This window comes from Aegilops tauschii, chromosome 7 (genome assembly GCF_002575655.3).
Source record: "Aegilops tauschii subsp. strangulata cultivar AL8/78 chromosome 7, Aet v6.0, whole genome shotgun sequence".
Lineage (NCBI taxonomy): Eukaryota > Viridiplantae > Streptophyta > Magnoliopsida > Poales > Poaceae > Aegilops > Aegilops tauschii.
Window position 1 is genome coordinate 58,593,522 of NC_053041.3, and position 23,370 is coordinate 58,616,891.

A 23,370-nucleotide genomic window follows, 5' to 3' on the forward strand; every position below is an offset into this window, starting at 1 on the left:
GGCATAACGGTCAACTTAACGGTCAAAATAAACAGAGTTGACTGTGCCGCCACGTCACCCCTGACGGATGGGTCCCGCACGTCATAAACCTGTTTAAATCGTCTAAACCGGTCATTTTTCAAATGTGGTAGTTTTTAGTCACAAAATTAGAATTTTTTGGTAGTTATCAGTCACTTTTTTGAACGTGGTAGTTCTGTGGGACGGTAACCCCTAATGTGGTAGTTTTTTGTCAAACACTCGAAACTTGACAAGCACACATACCTTGATTTTTAAAAATCAAGGTTTTACCTACCTCTTTAATTGCTGCAAATTTCAATCCCGGAGCCACCTAACACAGTGTGTAAAGTCCAGCCCGTGTGCACAAATTCAAATACCAAGCTTGAACGGCACTTCAGCTTCCAAATGGAAAATTACGCAAATCAACTAAGCTTGGATTAACAGAAATAAGTTCTTCTCTAGCCGGGTAAATGCTGGATGCAGTTATTGATAATTTTAGCGTAGAGATCAGCTCTGTTGCAAATGGACGACGAGAACCATGAACTGTAAGCAATAGAAAAAAGAAGGTTTCAACGCATTGGGATCTAAAAAGAATGGTAACACTAAATCCATGATAACTGTAAGAGCACCAGTGGGATCACCAGAGGAGGCAGCCAGAACTATACTCACACGGTATTCTAGGCAATCGGCACAACTAACTTTGGATCACAGCACTGTACCTTTTCTTAATCCCCATGAGATTAGCCATGATTAAGGTCAATGGTCTTGCATTTGATTAATGTGTTGATATGTTGATTTCCCAAAGAATTCCATGCAAGTAGTCCACTACTGAACGTGCATGCCTGTGGAAGAGGGGAACCTTGGATCTAGGGAGATTTATCTACGTACTTATTGTCTAGCTAGTCATGGTCCAAGCCTTGCAGTTCTAGCCCAGTTTTTGATGATAGATCTGGCTAGCTAGCGAGAAATCATTAGTTTTACTGTTTTTTTTGTGATTTCCGTTAAAAAAAGAATTTTTGTGAATAAATTATTTTTCTGACCATTCTTAGTCTAATTCATTTTTCTCTGACATAATTACATGACTACTAATCATAGTTTCAAATAGCGCGCTAAGCCTCTTAGCGTCGGACCTCTTCTAAATGCTATAGTGTGCTATAGCGGAGCTATAGCGCGCTATTTAAAAGGGTTTGTTCATTTGTTTGGACCAATGTCTTTTAGCGCAAGACATTTTGTAAATGCTATAGCTCCGCTATAGCGGGCTATTTAAAACCATGCTACTAATAACAAGTACACCGTCGAATTAAGTGGACTTCTTTCTGGCAGGAAATTCTGACTTGTCTAGAAGACACATGGGCCCCCCCTGTCCTCCATGCCCCTCACCAAATCTCATTACATGGATCAAAGACATATATGTATGAGCGATTACGATTGAACTTCCTCTAACGAACGGGCCTACAGGACTGAAATTTGGTCTGAAAGTGATTCCTTGCTTGACGAAAGAGTCTCCCGTTCTATAATAGTGGGCCGAGGTGACGCCGACGCCGAGGACGAGGACGGGGACTCGCGGGAAGCTTCATCAACGCCAGAGGAGGACACGCTCGACGACGTACGCAACAGTCTGGACGCGCATCTTAGTTATAACCGGGGCCAGCAGACAGCAGCAGCATGTGGCGCACGTTGAAGCCTATTTGACACACGTAAATCTCAGTCTCCTCCGCCGATATATGGATTTTTCTGGCTCTCTGCGAGTCTTCACCAAAGAGTGCGGCTATGTTTGACATCTCTGACGCTGACTGCCTGATCAGCGTACGGCGTTTGTTTATGCCAAAATACATCCAGTCCAAACAGGAGGGGGGTGGAAGAGAAGAGAAGGTCGAGGCCATGGTCTAGGCTTCTAGCTGCCTGCCTATATATACAAGGCCATGGCAAGGTCTGGTGCTGGCTAGAGAAGGAAGTGCTGGAAGGCTAGAGAAACTAGAAAGAGGAGGAGAGGGACGTTGCCAGAAAGGAGATCGAGATGATCAAGGGAGACCAGAGTCAGCTTGGCGGCCATGAAGAGCGGCTGAAAGATCAGGTTTAGAGCTGTTTAATTACTTCTCTTGATTTTGTGCTTTGCATATATATATATGCTTCAAAGAGTTTGATTCTTTTTCTTGAACGAGTGTTCATTTGGTTGGATGAGTATATGGTACGCCTAGTTATTAGGACTGAAGACTTGGTTGAGTTCCTCTCTTGTCTGGCCTGCGGGTTGGATGAGTATCTTGATCCGTGAATGGAATGGGATCAGGGACTTCTCCTTCTGATCGATGTCAAAATCAATCAGATAATCATCTTTAGGGACCACAGATCCTGGTGCACGTAGAATAATAGTCAAATTAAACATGTGGATGAGCCAAGAAATGGAATTTTCCACATCTTGTCATCCAATAAATTCATGCTGTTATTAATTGTTTGCTCATCTTATACTAATTAATATGACTTTCATGTTTGTGTTGCAGATAAGAGATGATCATCGAGCCTCGGATCACAATTTTTTCAAGTTCTTGCAAAACCAGTCAAGCACAAAAAAAGAGGTACATAATTATCTTTTAAACTAAAACTACTAATAGGTAGTCTTTAAATTTCCTAATTGCCCTGAAATTCCCAAAAATTCAAGAAAAAGAACCTACATCTATTAGCTGTATTTATTTCACTACAATTTTGTTCATCTTCCTATGTAGTACAAACTAGTTAGTCTCCAGTAGTCAAATAGTACCTACACACCAATCCAAATGGCCAACTGGGCATTATCATATGTGCTTTGCTTCACCAATGAGTATATAGCTAATAACGGGTCTTGCTGTTGTGATGCTTTCATCGATTCAGGATCAAGAAGACAAGATCGCGTCCACAAGGGCAGAGATGGGTGAAGTCAGAAAAGAGAACGAGAGGCTGAAGATGATGCTGTCAAGAATGGTGGAGGACCATCGATCCCTTCAGAAGCAGTTGGATGCTCTCCACCAGCAAGGGCGAGGCAAGAACCTCGCTGTGGGCTCAGCGGCGCACACATCGCCTTCCAACAATGTCAAGGAGCCTGGGTTCGTCTCTTTGCGCCTCGGAATGAGTGCCGGCACGAGCAGGCAGAACATGGGAGAAAAGATCAAGAGAGGCACTAATAATCCAGAAGGCAGAGACATGTCTCTTGAACTATCACCAGGCTGCAAAGCTGTTGGTGCAGCCGGTCAAAGTGAGACGAAGGTGCGTCGGGATGTGCTGATGTTGAGCCCTGGAGGCAGCTCCGAGGAGGAGGCCGTGGAGACGACGACAACGTCAGCCGCAGCGAGCAAAATGGTGAAGAACCCGAGGAGCACCGGCAGTGGCGTGGAGACGGAGGACGAAGTGGCCCAGCAGCCACTGCCCAAGAAGGCCAGGGTGTCTGTGAGGGCTAGGTGTGACACGCCAACGGTACGTACATATATACATATATACATACACAAGTGACTAAACAATGAAATGTTAAATGGGTGAGATGGAAATTCATTATAAAGATTATTTGTGTTTGCCTTATATATGAAACGGAGTGAAAGCCTGTTTCAAGAGAACATAAATGATTTGTGTGGTTTGTTGGCCTCAGATGAATGATGGATGCCAGTGGAGGAAGTACGGGCAAAAGATATCCAAAGGGAACCCATGTCCGCGCGCCTACTACCGCTGTACGATCGCAACAGGGTGCCCCGTCAGGAAGCAGGTATGGTTTGCATGATCATTAGCACAAAGTAAAATTCTTAACTGATGTTTGGTAATTGGTACTACCAGTATACTACATGGATCAGTGTACTGTGCGTCTGAAGCCCTCGGGCGATCAGTGTACCTAACGTCAAAAATATATCCATGCTAAAAGTTCTCAAACAAAATTAAAGCAACCAAGTTCATACCCGTAGCATACCTCTCACATACCACAAAATTTCAAATATAAGTGGTCAGCTTCAGAAATAAATATAACAGATTCAAATAATGTGGTAGGTTAACATGCACATTCACATCCCTATTTGAACTGCTTAGTGTTCGTGGCATGATTTGTCTTTTTTTTTTTCCTCAGGTTGCGAGTTCAATTTATAACTGAAATTTCATGACAAGATAGATGTAAATTGTGTGTGCGTGTGTACTCAATTATTTACATGATTTTTAATAACTTTTGGCATGGATTTTCTAAGCAGCTGCACAAGGACCATGTACAAATGAGTGCACATTTGTGCGCTCGGTATAAGAAAAAACAATCTTCTCTTTGGTAATAGCAGTGGCAGGGATTTGCACTTGAACTAATAAAGTTTGCAAGTAAAATTCTTAACTAATCGTAGATGCTTTAACAGTTGCGTAGTTGCGCTCATATTTCTTCAATGACATGAACACACACTCAACACAACATCCTTCCTGTTAGTAATTTGCGACGAATTAGCACAAAACTGATAGCCTTTTGTTAGGTCTCGCAATTATGGTATTTTTAGCCGACGCTTGCCATCATATTAGTAATTTTTTTGCTATTTACTGTCACCATCATGACCAAGTGACCATGCATTTATGTTTTTCCCCAGGTGCAGAGATGTAAGGAGGACATGTCGATCCTGATCACCACCTACGAGGGTGCGCACAACCACCACCTCTCCGCCTCCGCCACCGCCATGGCATCCACCACTTCTGCCGCTGTGTCCATGCTCATGTCAGGCTCCTCCACCTCACTTGGCTTCCCCTCCACCGCCTCCAGCCTCCACGACCTCAGGTTCGGCCTCCCAACGGCAACCATCGTCAACCCGTCCAACCAGCTGACCGGCCAACCGTTCTTCCTACCGGTAGCCGGCGACGCATCAATCAGTGCCACCCCGTCATACTCCACCATCACCCTCGACCTCACCTCGCAGGCCACCTCGCAACACGCCTTCTCCCTTAGCAATAGCAACAGGTTCTCCTCCAGCTTCATCGACTCTCACGGCCACAACAACAACACTAGTAGGTACCCTTCCACGAGCTTCTCCTTCTCTAGCTTCGACGAGTGTAGCCTACCCGACGCCGCCACGTGGCCATCAGGCATTGGATCATACCTGGGCTACGGATCCTCGTCCGGCACGTCCTACAACGGCCCCAACAAGGGCACATTCAAAGCTGCACTGAGCAGCATCCATGGAAGGCAACAAGGCTCGACGGCATCGCTCTACCAGCCAGTGCATGTGCTACAGAGGGCGGCTGAGTTGAGCGGTGGTGGCACGAGCACGGCGGCGCCGATCATGCTCACTGATACGATCGCCAAGGTGATTACCTCGAACCCAGGCTTCCACACGGCGCTTGCAGCTGCTATCACATCGTACGTCGGCAATCCGACAACAGGAGGCGAGAAGGGGCTCGAGCGGGGGGACCACCTCGGGCTCGGGCCGTCGAGTGCGGCGACTGCAGTGTGCTCGCCAGCGCTTCTGGCACAGTTGTCTTCAACGGCAGCCACCCAGAACGGTTCTCCAAATGGCAGGATGAGGTTGGAGCCGTCGTTGCAACTGTCAAGCTCCACAAGTGCTACTGCTTCGACATCTCCCATATAAAGAGCATGGAGCACATCAATTGGTTAGATGAAGGTTATGAGTTATGTTAGTGGATTAATTTGATCATTTAGTGTAGATATATATTGACTGTAGCATAATTGCTGAAAATGTGTTGGTTGATTCACCATTCACAGCCTAAACACACACCAAGATTTTGTGTTTGTGACAAGCTATTTGCATTTCCCAAGAAAAAAATGGTGCAATGATCATATGAGACAAACTAAAACTCAGATAAGAGAGTAACTAGGCTAGCCGATTTCCCCCATCTCCCCACATTGCTTGCCGCCCTCTGCCACAATTGACCCAGTTTCCTGTTGAATTAGCACATAATTATGGCATGAAATACAGTGGAAACAAGTAATCTTAGGTTCCGTTCGATTCAACTTCCAGACCTGAGCTATGTTGTGAAATGTCAAAAGCTAATCAAATGGGAAATTTATACCATAGATTCTCACATGACAACGACTTTAGCATAGTGTATTTTCCACAGCCGCATGCAACTGCTCTACACTAGTTACCACCACTGTGAGGGCATACATTTTGCGAAAAGTAACCACCTTCCTTTCATTTAGTTGTTGCTCAAGACAACTTCATCTAGTAATTCAATGATCATTGCTCAGTACAGAAGAAAACATATGCATCAACATAGATGGAGAAAATAGCTCTAGCAATACCCCACATGCTCCTCAGACAATGGTTGGGTCAAGAGAACCTCCTCCAAACTGCAATAGTAATATCAACACATTAACACCATATTTTAATGTGGAACCCTTTCACAAAACCAGGGGCCGAAGTCACCCAAATCTTCTTCCACTATTATCAAATGTGGCACACAACAAGTTTTTTCTCTAGGTAACACTATAGACAATCATACATCAAGATTTCTATATGTTGGATAGGAAAAACAAGATTAGGGTTTGCAAGAATAAGGGATTGAAACAATCTCACCCAAAAAATGGTGGAACCACAACTTGAAGGAGAGAAAGTGGTGAATATAATCTTCACAACCTTGGGGATGGATTCCTTTGCTTGATCGGCAAGCTTTTTTCCTTCAATCTCCCTCTCTCCCTTTCACTCTCTTGGTTTTCTTTTTTCCTCTCCAATGGACGCTAAACCTAGATTTGTCGTTCTTCTTGGTGGCTGCTAGATGGGAGGCTATACATCCCCTTTCCCTCATGTGCAAAGTCCAAAATCACCCTAGCTAGGTCATAAACCAAATGGGTAGTGGGCTCTTGCACAACATTGGGCTGCCCAAAAGGCTTCAAATGGTCATCTTCCTACAATCGACATGAAGAGGATATTCCAACACCTCTACCACTGGTCCAACAGCTACCCCGCCACATTGCGGTGGGCGTTGTTGCCACATCGCCTCACAACATGGCCACCCCTCTAACCACTTTGTGGCGCAGACAAATCCCCTCTTACCCAGACACCGAACCGTCAACCTTTGGACTCACCTTCACCGGCGCTGGCACGACCAACCGCATCGTCTATGTCTCCAGCTCGTTCAAAGGATCACCTCCGCCAAAGGGGTCATGGCCAACCAGACGGCTATAGCATCCCCATCAGTGATTTGGTACTGCATGCATGGAATGGACTGATGCCTAAATCATTTGTAGGCAACTTACAAATAGCAAACGTGTTTGTGTTTTATGGGTTAACAGACGACGAGTTGAATTGAACATGATATTGATGGAAATATGACATACAGGCAATAATAAAATGGTTATTATTGTATTTTCCCTCATAATGATAAACGTTTATTATTCATGCTAGAAATGTATTAACCCGAAACTTAAATACATGTGTGGATACATAAACAAATACCGTGTCCCTAGTGAGCCTCTACTAGACTAGCTCGTCGATCAAAGATGGTTATTAAGGTTTCCTAACCATAGACATCATTAGGAGAATGATGTGATGGACAAGACCCAACTGTTAGCATAGCATATGATCGTTCAATTTATTGCTACTGCTTTCTTAATGTCAAAGACATGTTCCTTTCGACCATGAGATCATGCAACTTCCGGATACCGGAGGAATACCTTGTGTGCAATCAAATGCCACAATGTAATTGGGTGATCATAAAGATGCTCTACAGGTATCTCCGAAGGTGTCTGTTGAGTTGGTGTGAATCGAGATTGGGATTTGTCACTCCGTGAACCGCAGAGGTATCTCTGGGCCCTCTCGGTAAGACACATCACAAGAAGCTTGCAAGCAAAGTGACTAAGGAGTTAGTTGCAAGATGATGTATTACAGAACGAGTAAAGAGACTTGCCGATAACGAGATTGAAGTAGGTATAGAGATACCGACAATTGAATCTCGGGCAAATAACATACCAATAGACAAAGGGAATTACGTATGTTGTCATAAAGGTTCAACCGATAAAAGATCTTCGTGGAATATATAGAAATCAGTATGGGCATCCAGGTCCCGCTATTGGTTGTTGACCGGAGAGGTGTCTTGGTCATGACTACATAACTCCCGAACCCGTAGGGTCGCACGCTTAACGTTCGTTGACGCTAGAGTAGTATTGGGATATTTGATGAGTGGTAACCAAATATTGTTCAGAGTCCCAGATGAGATCCCGAACGTCACGAGGAGTCTCGGAATGGTTGAGAGGTAAAAGTTTATATATGGGAAGTCATATTTTGGGGTCTGGAAAAAAGTGCAGTTTTTCGGTATTATACCGGGAAGCTTCTAGAAGGTTCCGAAGAATTCCGGATGGGTCTGAAAGTCCACAAGTGGGTTCACCACGACCCAAGGGCTAGCATGGGCTATGGGGAGGCGCCCTGTCCTTATTGGGCTAGGCGCACCAAGTCCTCAAAAGCCCATGTGGCTAGGGAAGGCAAAAAAGGAAGGAGTCCTAATAGGAATAGGATTGGACTTCGAGTCCAGGTCCTCTCCCCCTTAGTTGCGCCCTAGGGCTTGGAGGGGCTGTTTCCCACACCCCTCCTCCTATATATAAAGGGGAGGGGCGCCCCAAGAGTATACACCAAGCCCTTGGCGCCCCTCTATCTCCCGTTACTCCGTAGTTCCACTGGCTCGTCCCAGCGACGCTTAGCGAAGCGCTGTCGGTGCTCCACCACCACCATCACCACCACGCCGTCGTGTTGGTTGGGATCCCATCTACTTCTCCTCTCCCGATTCCTGGATCAAGAAGGAGGAGACGTCATCGAGCCGCACGTGTGATAAACTCGGAGGTGCCGTTCGTTCGGCACTAGATCGGTTAGATCATGATCGGATCGCGAAGAGTATGACTACGTCAACCATGTGATAAACGCTTCCGCTTAGCGATGTACAAGGGTATGTAGATGCTCTCCCCTCTCGTAGCTATGCATCTCCATGGATAGATCTTGCATGTCCGTATAATTTTTTTGTTTTCCATGCAACGTTCCCCAACAATGACATCACGAGCCAAGTCTATGCATAGATGATATGCACGAGTAGAAAACAAAGAAGTTGTGGGTGGTGATGTTCATACTGCTTACCACCAACGTCTTATTTTGATTCGGCGGCATTGTGGGATGAAGCGGCCCGGACCAACCTTACATGTCCACGTACATGAGACCGGTTCCACCGACTGATATGCAACTTTTTTTGCGTAAAGGTGGCTGGCGGGTGTCTGTTTCTCCTACTTTAGTTTAATCAAATTTGACTACGGTAGGTCCTTGAAGAAAGTTAAAACAGCAAACTTGATAATCACCATTGTGGTTTTGCGTAGGTAAGAACGGTTCTTGCTACTTTCCCGTAGCAGCCACGTAAAACTTGCAACAACAAAGTAGAGAACATCTAACTTGTTTTTGTAGGGTATGTTGTGATGTGATATGATTAAGACGTGATGTGATATACGTCGTTGTATGAGATGATCATGTTTTCTAAAATTGACAACCGACAGGAGCCTTAGGCTTGTGATAATCCCCAAGTGCAAGGAATCATCGTAGCAATTTCCAAAGGTGGAAGTGATAAGTATGGAGTGTCGAACCCACAAGGAGCTAAAGGTAAGATCAATATTCTCTCAAGCCCTATCTGCCACTGATACGACTCTACGTACACCGAACGTTTGCTTCCAACTAGCAACGAGAAATAAAACTACGTTGTGGGTATGAAGTGGATAACTTTGTCTGATATCGGAGAGCTAAAATATGAAAGTAGGTGCTATTATCATAAAGTTAGAATATATTACTAAATATTATAAATAGCGAGTGTGGTATAATGGTGGATCGGTGTGCGGAATTGTCCTAGGCAACCGTTGACAAGACCGGTGATCACTATTGCAGTTTCATATGAGGGAGAGGCATAAGCTAACATACTTTCTCTACTTGGATCATATGCACTTATGATTGGAACTCTAGCAAGCATCCACAACTACTAAAGATCATTAAGGTAAAACCCAACCATAGCATTAAAGCATCAAGTCCTCTTTATTCCCATACGCAACAACCCCCTTACTCGGGTTTGTGTTTCAGTCACTCACCAACCCACTATAAGCGAATCATGAACGTATTGCAACACCCTACAACAGAAACCCCTCACGCTTGCGCGACACGGAGGGCATCATAGGACAGCATCAAAGTAAAACATACAACTCATACCAATCTAGATCATCAATCAACCCAAAGACAAAAGATATCTACTCAAAACATCATAGGATGGCAACACATCATTGGATCATAATATGTGACATAAAGCACCATGTTCAAGTAGGGATTACAGCGGGGTGCGGGAGAGTGGACCGCGTAAAAGAGATGAGGATGGTGATGATGATGGTGATGTTGATGAAGAATCACCGCGGCGATGATTCCCCTCTCGATGGCACTCCGGTGCCACCAAGAGAGAGGAGGAGAGGTTCTCTCCATTGTGCATCCTCCTCCATGGCCTCCCCCCTCTGGTCCTTGGCCTTCATGGTGATAATGGCCCCTCCGGGATCCTCCTCCATGCCCTCCGGTGATGATGGCCCCCTCCGGCAGGGTGCCAGAGAGGGCCTAGATTGGTTTTCGGTGGCTACGGAGGCTTCTGGCGGCAGAACTTCTGATCTAGGTTAATTTTCCGAGGTTTCTGTATTTATAGGAATTTTTGGCGTCGGTCTCACGTCAAGGAGGTGCCCGAGCTGTCCACGAGGCAGGCCCACACACCCAGGGGGGTGGGCGCGTCCCGCACCCTCGTGGGCAGCCCGGGACTCTTCTGGCCCAACTCCGATGCTCCGTGGTCTTCTTTTGGTCTATAAAAAATCATCAAAAATTGGCACGTCAATTGGACTCCGTTTGGTATTCATTTTCTGCAAAACTCAAAAACAAGGAGAAAACAGAAACTGGCACTGGGCTCTAGGTTAATAGGTTAGTCCCAAAAATCATACAAAATAGCATATAATATAATAGCATGAATACTTCATAAATTATAGATACGTTGGAGACGTATCTGTTGGGGAACGTAGCAATAATTCAAAATTTTCCTACGTGTCACCAAGATCAATCTAGGAGATGCTAGCAATGAGAGAGAGGGAGTGCATCTTCATACCCTTGAAGATCGCTAAGCGGAAGCGTTACAAGAACGCGGTTGATGGAGTCGTACTCGCGGCGATTCAAATCGCAGAAGATCCAATCTAGCGCCGAACGGACGGCGCCTCCGCGTCCAACACACGTACAGCCCGGGGACGTCTCCTCCTTCTTGATCCAGCAAGGGGAGAGGAGAAGTTGAGGGAGAACTCCAGCAGCACGACGGCATGATGGCAATGGAGCTTGTGGTTCTCCGGCAGAGCTTCGCTAAGCACTACGGAGGAGCAGGAGGAGTTGGAGGAGGAGAGGGCTGCGCCAGGCTAGGGGTACGGCTGCCCTCCCACCCCCTCACTATATATAGGGGGAAGGGGAGAGGGGGCCGGCCCCTCTAGATGGATCTAGAGGAGGAGGCGGCGGCCAGGGGAAACCCTAGATGGGTTTGGGCGCCCCCACCCCCTAGGAAACTTGCCACCAGATCTAGTCTACTCAAGACACATGTGGTGTAGACATATAGTGAAATTAATAGGACATTTGGATATATAGTCTCCGACTGCTTCCAGCCAGAGCATCATCTACATTAATCTCTGTGGACTACCAAGTCATATATACCAACTCTCACATGGCTCTACGAAGAAACAATTAATCCGAAACAAACCGAACCATCGCCATTGCAGCCAACCCATTTGGACATAATTGTGACAGCAAAATTACGTGGAGTTGGAACAGGGTCTGCGTGACCTTAATTACCAGAAGAAGATTTAATTTCCATGGAAAAGGTGAAGAGCTTGTTGCCGCAAAGCTGAAGGTAGTGTCAGGAGGGGAGATGCACCACTGACAAAACCACCTACAAGTCCGATGCCTGGAGAGAATTCAAAGTTTTTAGGGGGGATGCTTTGTTCATCATTCATATCAAGTATTTCACACATAATTACATGGTTCTCCATGAGGATGCGCGCACCTGGAGAATGGTATGGTTAAATATAGAAAGGCCTACTGAACTGTTTGAAGATATATTCTGCTCTTGAGAAATCCAGTCAATTAGGAATGTGGGATACATCGTATTTTGGCTTCGACGATCGCCAATATTATCTTCTGAAGAAACAAATTGTCATTATTATTGATGATCTGTCATGAACTGTACTTGAGAATGTTGAGCTAATAAACAACCGAAACCTCAGACTCATTAGAGAATAATGTAAATGGGTGACTGACCATACAATCAACGTCACTTGCGATCGAACAGTTCATGAGAAATAAACACGTCTTCTCCTCCTCTGGACCACCTACAATGAACCTACATAATTCTAATACCGACAATTCTAAAGTTCAGATACTAGCAGCAATCTTGACCGTCGGATGCCACTGGTGCACATTTTAATGGGAAAAATAAAACCCAATCAATAGTTGGCACATGCATGCTACTAGTTGAGGACTCCCAATACTGTGTACGCCATGTAAGTTGACGGAAGAATACAAAAACCAGGCATGGGTAAGAGACTCCTTCAGCCAAGGAACAGGTTTGAAACTGGATGATTTTTACCCCAAATTTCCCAATTGTCTGCCTACTTAATTCTTTCCTACCAGTGACAATGAGTAGCCCTTCCCTTGTCCCCATGTGGATTGTACTGTTACCAGGCTCCACTTGTTGACGTTATTATTGAAAATCTCGGCCCCAGACGCCGCCACATGATGTCGACAGAGGAATCGGTATTGTAATTTATCTTATAAGAAACTTCGTATATATTGGATGCTCGGTACACTTTTTTTTTCTGCAGCGAGGTTAATTATCAGCATAGAAATTCCATCATCTCTGCCTTAATTTTTCTCTGAAGAAGTGCTGCTTTCTGATCTGTACTTATCCTACCACGAGTCTAGGACACTTGCATGTTAGGAAGCCAACAAGGGCACAGCTAATCTCCGATGCTAGCATAAAAAATTGGTTCATGTCACATAAGCATGACGTAGCTTGGGCGTCAACTTGAAGCTTCCCTCTCATCATTGCTGGCACTTAGTGAATTAATTAACTATCAACAGCACGTTCTTTGTGTCATGTCAATCTGCTCGTGTGCTCAATCTGTTCTCCATGGAGGACCCAACTGCAACCACCCTATGGGTTCTACTTTCCAAACTCTTTGTGACCTAAACAATACTATATTTTACCAAGATCATCCAAGCTAGATATAGGTTAGCTAGCTCCTACAAAATCGCCATTCTATATATGCACCCTTCCTGATATTATCGATGACCACCACTACTCATGTCACCATGCCAGAGATTAACCGATTGTTTTGCAGTATGGTTGTCATCAAAACCATTGGGCTCCATCGTGTACACATTGTTGCTAACATCCATTTGAGACCATGTGCATTCAAAGATAAAGATGCAGGTTGCAAAGTCGCACTTGCTGCATATTAACAAGCTATCGGCCGTTTTTTGGTGTCAACTTTTTTTCATACACATTCTATATTTTTTGTATAGATAAGGAATATTTTTTATACACACATTTAACAATTTTTAAATACATGATTAACACTTTTTAAAACATATTTTTAGTCAACTCTTTTGCATATATATTGTACATTTTTTGTATACATCAGGAACATTTTTTATACACGTTTAACATTTTTTAATTACATAATTAACATTTTTTAAAACATATATTTTTTATGCCTACTTTTTTTGCAAAAACAATTAGCCCACAGCGAGCCAATTAGCTCTGACCCAATCAGCCCACAGTGGGCCGACAGGGGCCAGTCGGCCAGCTGTAGGCCGACTGGAGTCCAATCGGCCTGCAGCAGGCCGACGGTGTATTATTTTTGAAAAAAAATTACCCAGTGTAATATTTATGAAAATTAATAAAAAATGTATTATTTAAAAAAAATTAGCCAACTATTGTGCCACCGTGGCTTCGAGGTAATTTGTCATTCTGTGTCCTCTAATCCTCTCGGTATGTGCAGGCGAGCCGCCCGTGGGCGAGGTTGAGCGGCTATGCCATGACGAGAGGTCCATGAGCGGCAACTATTGTGCCACCGTGGCTTCGAGGAGCCAGCCCCAGCCCCTGTACCTATGTCCACTGTGATTATTTGTTCCCCGTGACTCGTCAGATCGGAGTTGATTACAGGAGAAACTTGGGGTGGAGAAAACATCAAAAGAAAGAGGTCAAATTCAAACTGAACAAGAATGCCCCCTCGCATAATTGGACCACGGACCTTCAGTTTACTAGACTGAGGATCTGATTATAATGCTTAATATGATTCAGGGGATGAAGAGAAGGAAAAATAAGCGCACACAAGAACAGCATAGGAAGATTGACATGATGGTAGCCATGAGATTATAATTATATTATCTAAAAATACTTATTTCTACCACGTCTTCATTCTAGGTACCACCGCTAGCAGTCTCTGCTTCAGTCTTGTTATTCCTTGCATGAAACTATATCACAGTTCTCTTCTTGGTTTGTCTTTTTGATATATTATGTATAAAGCTGAAAGTGAAGTAACTGAGACAAACCATGAGCAATGTGCTAAGCAAAACATCAGTAGCTATCAACTGAGACTCTTGTGTATTTCCCGTCATGTTTTGTCGGTTGCTTTGATTGATGGTCCATTTAATATCATGGTGATTCAGAGAAACATAAAGTTAGCAGCTATACTATGTATGGAAATGAAAAATCTTCATATTTTAAATCCTGGTGCCGTTTATCTGATACAACTGAAATGTTGATTTGACCAGGCCGGTAAACACGGATGGAGCCTTCATCCTGCTAGAGCTTTTAAATGCATGGATGCAGAGCAAATCGAAGTTAGACATTTTTTTTTGAATAATGGTCATCTATTTGGGAAAGACAAGTGTTATGTAATCTGTACTTTATGTATGGGCAATAAGATTTTTATGTAATCTTTACTTTAGCTGTAAAATTTCTTTTTGTCATTAGATAGAAACTGAAGAATTTGGAGACATGATGTCAGGGAGTCCTGTATGTTTATGATCGACGTTTGGACTGGTGTTCTTATTCAGTGCAAAAAACAATCAAACAGTGAATGAGAAGAGCATCCTATTTTAATTGTGATGACAACACTCATGTAATAAAGAGACTTGTTCAGATGTAATGATGGCCGTTCAACTGTATTTACTACTACTATGTGTATCAATTTATAAGATATTTTTTTTTGAAGAAACTACCTTGATCTTAACAGAACTAAGATACTCCCTCCGTCCGAAAAAGCTTGTCCCAAGCTTGTCCGTAGATGTGTCTAGCACCAACTTGATGCTAGATACATCCATTTGAGGGACAAGTTTTTTCGGACGGAGGGAGCAGATCTCGAATTCTTCACATGAAACTCTACTAGTAAAGCAGATTCATCGCATCATTTGCACTGATGATCTATATGCAACTTCAGCATTGCAAATTGGGACAAGTTAGCAAAAAAGATGAACCGAGCGAAGACTAGCAGCAATGCCATGCCAATTCAGTCGCCATTCTAAACAAAACATCATCATATTATGTCGTCGATGGACATATTCAGCACACTGAATTCATCTGACCAAATCTCTGGACTGGATTTACATAATACATCACAAATCGAAAAACAAATGAACTACTAACAAAGCCCCAACTCATCACACAATGGATATGCTTTACCAAAATGGAAACTGTGACTCCAAGAATCATGGTGCCAAATGAATCAGAGTAGTGAGGAAAATTGAAGAATTTTGGCACTGCTATTTCCAGATGTTCACAAGATACAACTGCATGATATCTCCGACTTCCCTTTTTGCTACGCTTCTGGTTTTCTTTTTCACTACACGTCACATTAATTGTGGTCCGACAAGCTCAATACCAACATCAAAGAAAAAATAATCTAACTACACCATGTACAAGAAGAATGTTATCATCATCAACAGCGGAGCTGGTCGGGGATCACCATGCCCTCGTGGTGTGGCACCTTAAAGGACCTCGAACCATGGCTCCAACGGTTGCTCAGCGGAAGGAGTATCCTTGCTGAAGATTTTGTTCAAATGACTAAACTTATTTTGGATTGCAGATAATGAAACCTCAACCTCTGTGGTTTTTGTAGCTAGAGCACTTTTCATCTGCAAAAAGAAAATGTAACATAGATAATTCAGCTGGTTTTAGTTCACATTAAGCAAATCTCTTAATTTTGCATTGGTTTCTTAACAGTCCGGAATTATGTAAGCTACAGAGATTAATAGGAAACCCTTTAATAGATCGTACAAACATATGTAAAATGGGAAAAATCCACAAATGTGTAAAGTTACTATTTGATGATCATGGCTAGGTAAGAAATTCAGTGTTTCCTGTAAAATTAAATCACCCCAGTGCATGATATCGCTTAAAGAAGCACAATCCAGGAGGAGGTATGTCACGACCAAACATGCACCTTCCTGTATGTATGAGCTATTACGGTCCTGCATTACATGCGAGAGATGATGCTTAACAAAGCTGACTGTAACCAGTAAGACTGTCGGGTGAGGCAGAATTTCTTATCTCAGATATGCAGGATCCTCTCTAACCAGCTACAAACACTTTATGCGGCGACCGAAGACACTGTAGACTACATGCACGACGACTGCAGGACCTACGATCGCTCGATCGAACGCGATGGACGGGGACGGCGGCGACACCTGCAAAGAATCGCAGGGGATACAGCGAGGGCAGGGCCTACAATCCTTCGATGGGGGGAGAGCGCGGTGGCCGATGCTGCCGGCGATGGCAGGGGAGGGCGCCGCCGGGCAAACGGGATTTAAGAAAAATATAAATCCTAATCGGGTTGTGTGCTCTGGCAAGAGAAAAGTCCGAAAAAGCCTTTGGGAAAAGACGGGATTGCCCTCTCAAACGAACGGCCGGATTCATGTGGTACTCCGGTGTATGCTTTGGGAGTACCAGGGTACGCTAAAAGAGCTCAGATATTATGAGTCGATGTTCCTCAAGAAGCAAAAGAAGGGTTGACATCCAAATTCTGATCCATACGTAGGCATGAATGCATACTACCGTAGTGCCAATTTTGTATGTCACATTGTAACAGCTTGCAACTCATACGTAGTCAAACAAGTATATATGCACATGTGCCAATAAAAAAATATCAGAGACTAAGACATACTCCCTCCGTTCCAAAATATTTGTCTTTCTAGATATTTCAATAACTGATTACATACGGAGCAAAATGAGTGAATCTACACTCTAAAATATATCTATATATATCCGTATGTGGTAGTCCATTTGAAATCTCTAAAAAGACAAACATTTAGGAACGGAGGAAGTATAATCAACTGCCTATAAGTTTGAAATATAGTGGTTGTAAACACAAAGATCCAACTAACGAATGTATTGTATTGAATTAGTAATGCACTTGTTACCTAGAAAAATACAAGTCCTTTGGTTTTTCTTCCGGATAAATAGAAGAGGAAGGAAACTTGACAAGCATGCATACCTTGATTTAAAAAATCAAGGTTATACCTACCTCTTGAATTGCTGCAAATTTCAATCCCTGAGCCACCTAACACAGTGTGTAAAGTCCAGCCCGTGTGCACAAATTCAAATACCAAGCTTGAACGGCAGTTCAGCTTCCAAAAGGAAAATTAGGCAAATTAACCAAGCTTGGATTAGCAGAAATAATGTTTTCTCTAGCCGGGTAAATGCTGGATGCAGTTATTGATAATTTTAGTGTAGAGATCAACTCTGTTGCAAATGGACGACGAGAACCATGAACTGTAAGCAATAGAAAAATGAAGGTTTCAACGCATTGGGATCTAAAAAGAATGGTAACACCAAATCCATGATAACTGTAAGAGCACAGAGCACCAGTGGGTTCACCAGAAAAGGCAGCCAGAACTATACTCACACGGTACTCTAGGCAAATGGCACAACTAACTTTGAATCACAGCACTGTACCTTTTCTTAATCCCCGTGAGATTAGCCATGATTAAGGTCAATGGTCTTGCATTTGTTTACTGTGTTTATATGTTGATTTCCCAAAGAATTCCATGCAAGTAGTCCACTACTGAACGTGCATGCCTGTGGAAGAGGGGAACCTTGGATCTGGGGAGATTTATCTACGTGCTTATCGTCTAGTCATGGTCAAGCTTTGCAGTTCTATCCCAGTTTTTGATGATAGATCTGGCTAGCTAGCGAGACATCATTAGTTTAATTAAAAAAAGTGATTTCCGTTAAAAATAGATTTTTGGGGAATAAATTCTTTTTCTGACCATTCTTAGTCTAATTCATTTTCCTCTGACATAATCACATAATTACTAATAACAAGTACACCGTCGAATTAAGTGGACTTTTTCTGGCAGGAAATTCTGACTTATGTAGAAGACACATGGGCCTCCCTGTCCTTCCCTCCCCCTCACCAAATCTCATTACATGGATCAAAGACATATATATTGTATGAGTATGAGCGATTATGACTGAACTTCCTCTAACGAACGGCCCTACAGGACTGAAATTTGGTCTGAAAGTGATTCCTTGCTTGACGAAAGAGTCTCCCGCTCTATAATAGTGGGCCCAGGCGACGCCGACGCCGAGGACGAGGACTCGCGGGAAGCTTCATCAACGCCAGAGGGGGCCAGACAGCAGCAGCATGTGGCGCACGTTGAAGCCTATTCGACACACGTAAATCTCAGTCTCCGCCGATATATGTATTTTTCTGGCTCTCTGCGAGTCTTCACCAAAGAGTGCGGCTGTGTTTGACATTTCTGACGCTGACTGCCTGATCAGCGTAGGTAAGCACCGGCGTACGGCGTTTGTTTATGCCAAATAAATCCAGTCCAGACAAGAGAGGGGTGGAAGAGAAGAGAAGGTCGAGGCCATGGTCTAAGCTTCTAGCTAGCTGCCTATATATACAAGGCCATGGCCATGGCAAGGCTGGTGCTGGGCTAGAGAAGAAAGGGCTGGAAGGCTAGAGAAACTAGAAAGAGGAGGGACGTTTGCCTTGCTCCCAAGGAGACAGAGATAGCTTGTCTTCTGTGAAAGGAGATCGAGATGATCAAGGGAGACCAGAGGCAGCTTCACGGCCATGAAGAGCGGCTGAAAGATCAGGTTTAGAACTGTTTAATTACTTCTCTTGATTTTGTGCTTTGCATATTTCTGCATGCTTCAAAGAGTTTGATTCTTTTCTTGAACAAGTATGGATAAGACTAGTGATTAGGACTTAGGACTAAAGACTTGGTTGAGTTTCTCTCTTGTCCGGCCTGTGGTTCTTGAATCTTGATCCATGCATGTATGGAAGATAGGACTAGGCTGAGTTTCTCTCTTCTCTGGGTTCTGGTTCTTGATCAATGGATGGAAGTCGGGGACTTCTCTTTCTCATGTCAAAATCAATCAGGTGCTCATCTTTAGGGACCACGCAGATCCTGGTGCTCGTAGAACAGTCAAATTAAACATGTGGATAAGCCAAGAAATGGATTTTTCCATAGCTTGTCATCCAATAAATTCATGCTGTTATTAACTGTTTGCTCATCTTATACTAATTAATATCGACTTTCATGTTGGTGTTGCAGATGAGAGATGATCATCGAGCCTCGGAAGGCAATTTTTTCAAGTTCTTGCAAAACCAGTCAAGCACAAAAAAAGAGGTACATAATTATTCTTCAAACTAAAACTACTAATAAGTAACCTTTAAATTTCTTAATTACCCTGAAATTCCCCACAAATTCAAGAAAAAAGAACCTGCATCTATTAGCTGTATATATTTCAATACAATTGTGTTCATCTTCCGATGTAGTACAAAACTAGTTAGTCTCAGTAGTCAAATAGTACCTACACACCAAGCCAAGTGGCCAACTGGGCATTATCATATGTGATTTGCTTCACCAATGAGTGTATAACTAATAACGGGTCTCGCTGTTGTGATGCTTTCATCAATTCAGGCCCAAGAAGACAAGATCGCGTCCACAAGGGCAGAGATGGGCGAAGTGAGAAAAGAGAACGAGAGGCTGAAGACGATGCTGTCACGGATGGTGGAGAACCATCGATCCCTTCAGAAGCAGTTCGATGTTCTCCACCAGCAAGGGCGAGGCAAGAACCTCGTTGTGGGCTCACCGGCGCACACATCGCTTTCCAACGACGTCAAGGAGCCCGGGTTCATCTCTTTGCGCCTCGGAACGAGTGCCGGCACGAGCAGGCAGAGCATGGGAGAAAAGATCAAGAGAGGCATTAATAATCCAGAAGGCAGAGACATGTCTCTTGAACTATCACCAGGCTGCAAAGCTGTTGGTGCAGCCGGTCAAAGTGAGACGAAGGTGGGTCGGGATGTGCTGACGTTGAGCCCTGGAGGCAGCTCCGAGGAGGAGGCCGTGGAGACGACGACAACGTCAGCCGCAGCGAGCAAAATGGTGAAGAACCCGAGGAGCACCGGCAGTGGCGTGGAGACGGAGGACGAAGTGGCCCAGCAGCCACTGCCCAAGAAGGCCAGGGTGTCTGTGAGGGCTAGGTGTGACACGCCAACGGTACGTACATATATACATATATACATACACAAGTGACTAAACAATGAAATGTTAAATGGGTGAGATGGAAATTCATTATAAAGATTATTTGTGTTTGCCTTGTATATGAAATGGAGTGAAAGACTGTTTCAAGAGAACATAAATGATCTGTGTGGTTTGTTGGCCTCAGATGAATGATGGATGCCAGTGGAGAAAGTACGGGCAAAAGATATCCAAAGGGAACCCATGTCCGCGCGCCTACTACCGCTGCACGGTCGCAACAGGGTGCCCCGTCAGGAAGCAGGTATGGTTTGCATGATCATTAGCACAAAGTAAAATTCTTAACTGATGTTTGGTAATTGGTACTACCAGTATACTACATGGATCAGTGTACTGTGCGTCTGAAGCCCTCGGGCGATCAGTGTACCTAACGTCAAAAATATATCCATGCTAAAAATTCTCAAACAAAATTAAAGCAACCAAGTTCATACCCGTAGCATACCTCTCACGTACCACAAAATTTCAAATATAAGTGGCCAGCTTCAGAAATAAATATAACAGATTCAAATAATGTGGTAGGTTAACATGCACATTCACATCCCTATTTGAACTGCTTAGTGTTCGTGGCATGATTTGTCTTTTTTTTTTCCTCAGGTTGCGAGTTCAATTTATAACTGAAATTTCATGACAAGATAGATGTAAATTGTGTGTGCGTGTGTACTCAATTATTTACATGATTTTTAATAACTTTTGGCATGGATTTTCTAAGCAGCTGCACAAGGACTTCATGTACAAATGAGTGCACATTTGTGCGCTCGGTATAAGAAAAAACAATCTTCTCTTTGGTAATAGCAGTGGCAGGGATTTGCACTTGAACTAATCAAGTTTGCAAGTAAAATTCTTAACTAATCATAGATGCTTTAACACTTGCGTAGTTGCGCTCATATTTCTTCAATGACATGAACACACACTCAACACAACATCCTTCCTGTTAGTAATTTGCGACAAATTAGCGCAAAACTGATAGCCTTTTGTTAGGTCTCGCAATTATGGTATTTTTAGCCGACGCTTGCCATAATATTAGTAATTTTTTTGCTATTTACTGTCACCATCATGACCAAGTGACCATGCATTTATGTTTTTCCCCAGGTGCAGAGATGTAAGGAGGACATGTCGATCCTGATCACCACCTACGAGGGTGCGCACAACCACCACCTTTCCGCCTCCGCCACCGCCATGGCATCCACCACTTCTGCCGCTGCGTCCATGCTCATGTCAGGCTCCTCCACCTCACTTGGCTTCCCCTCCACCGCCTCCAGCCTCCACGACCTCAGGTTCGGCCTCCCAACGGCAACCACTGTCAACCCGTCCAACCAGCTGACCGGCCAACCGTTCTTCCTCCCGGTAGCCGGCGACGCATCAATCAGTGCCACCCCGTCATACTCCACCATCACCCTCGACCTCACCTCGCAGGCCACCTCGCAACACGCCTTCTCCCTTAGCAATAGCAACAGGTTCTCCTCCAGCTTCATCGACTCTCACGGCCACAACAACAACACTAGTAGGTACCCTTCCACGAGCTTCTCCTTCTCTAGCTTCGACGAGTGTAGCCTACCCGACGCCGCCACGTGGCCATCAGGCATTGGATCATACCTGGGCTACGGATCCTCGTCCGGCACGTCCTACAACGGCCCCAACAAGGGCACATTCAAAGCTGCATTGAGCAGCATCCATGGAAGGCAACAAGGCTCAGCGGCATCGCTCTACCAGCCAGTGCATGTGCGACAGAGGGCGGCTGAGTTGAGAAGTGGTGGCACGAGCACGGCGGCGCCGATCATGCTCACTGATACGATCGCCAAGGTGATTACCTCGAACCCAGGCTTCCACACGGCGCTTGCAGCTGCTATCACATCGTACGTCGGCAAGCCGACAACAGGAGGCGAGAAGGGGCTCGAGCGGGGGGACCACCTCGGGCTCGGGCCGTCGAGTGCGGCGACTGCAGTGTGCTCGCCAGCGCTTCTGGCACAGTTGTCTTCAACGGCAGCCACACAGAACGGTTCTCCAAATGGCAGGATGAGGTTGGAGCCGTCGTTGCAACTGTCAAGCTCCACAAGTGCTACTGCTTTGACATCTCCCATATAAAGAGCATGGAGCACATCAATTGGTTAGATGAAGGTTATGAGTTATGTTTGTGGATTAATTTGATCATTTAGTGTAGATATATATTGACTGTAGCATAATTGCTGAAAATGTGTTGATTGATTCACCATTCACAGCCTAAACACACACCAAGATTTTGTGTTTGTGACAAGCTATTTGCATTTGCCAAGAAAAAAATGGTGCAGTGATCATATGAGACAAACTGAAACTCAGATAAGAGAGTAACTAGGCTAGCCGATTTCCCCCATCTCCCCACATTGCTTGCCGCCCTCTGCCACAATTGACCCAGTTTCCTGTTGAATTAGCACGTAATTATGGTATGAAATACAGCGGAAACAAGTAATCTTAGGTTCCGTTCGATTCAACTTCCAGACCTGAGCTATGTTGTGAAATGTCAAAAGCTAATCAAATGGGAAATTTATACCATAGATTCTCACATGACAGCGACTTTAGCATAGTGTATTTTCCACAGCCGCATGCAACTGCTCTACACTAGTTACCACCACTGTGAGGGCATACATTTTGCGAAAAGTAACCACCTTCCTTTCATTTAGTCGTTGCTCAAGACAACTTCATCTAGTAATTCAATGATCATTGCTCAGTACAGAAGAAAACATATGCATCAACATAGATGGAGAAAATAGCTCTAGCAATACCCCACATGCTCCTCAGACAATGGTTGGGTCAAGAGAACCTCCTCCAA

General features: G+C 44.2%; 2 protein-coding genes across 2 annotated transcripts; both read left to right on the forward strand.

Annotated features, from left to right (window-relative positions):
• The first annotated feature begins 1,941 nt into the window (after nt 1-1,941).
• Nucleotides 1,942-5,781, forward strand: LOC109776903 (WRKY transcription factor 72B-like). Its single transcript, XM_073503190.1, has 5 exons — nt 1,942-2,071; nt 2,496-2,570; nt 2,863-3,441; nt 3,611-3,724; nt 4,569-5,781. The coding sequence occupies exons 1-5, from the start codon at nt 2,015-2,017 to the stop codon at nt 5,559-5,561; spliced, it is 1,818 nt and encodes a 605-aa protein (XP_073359291.1). The 5' UTR covers nt 1,942-2,014; the 3' UTR covers nt 5,562-5,781.
• A 12,969-nt stretch (nt 5,782-18,750) lies between these two features.
• Nucleotides 18,751-22,858, forward strand: LOC109776904 (WRKY transcription factor 72B). The gene is made up of 5 exons (XM_020335567.4): nt 18,751-19,119; nt 19,581-19,655; nt 19,950-20,528; nt 20,698-20,811; nt 21,657-22,858. The coding sequence occupies exons 1-5, from the start codon at nt 19,063-19,065 to the stop codon at nt 22,647-22,649; spliced, it is 1,818 nt and encodes a 605-aa protein (XP_020191156.1). The 5' UTR covers nt 18,751-19,062; the 3' UTR covers nt 22,650-22,858.
• The last annotated feature ends 512 nt before the right edge of the window (nt 22,859-23,370 follow it).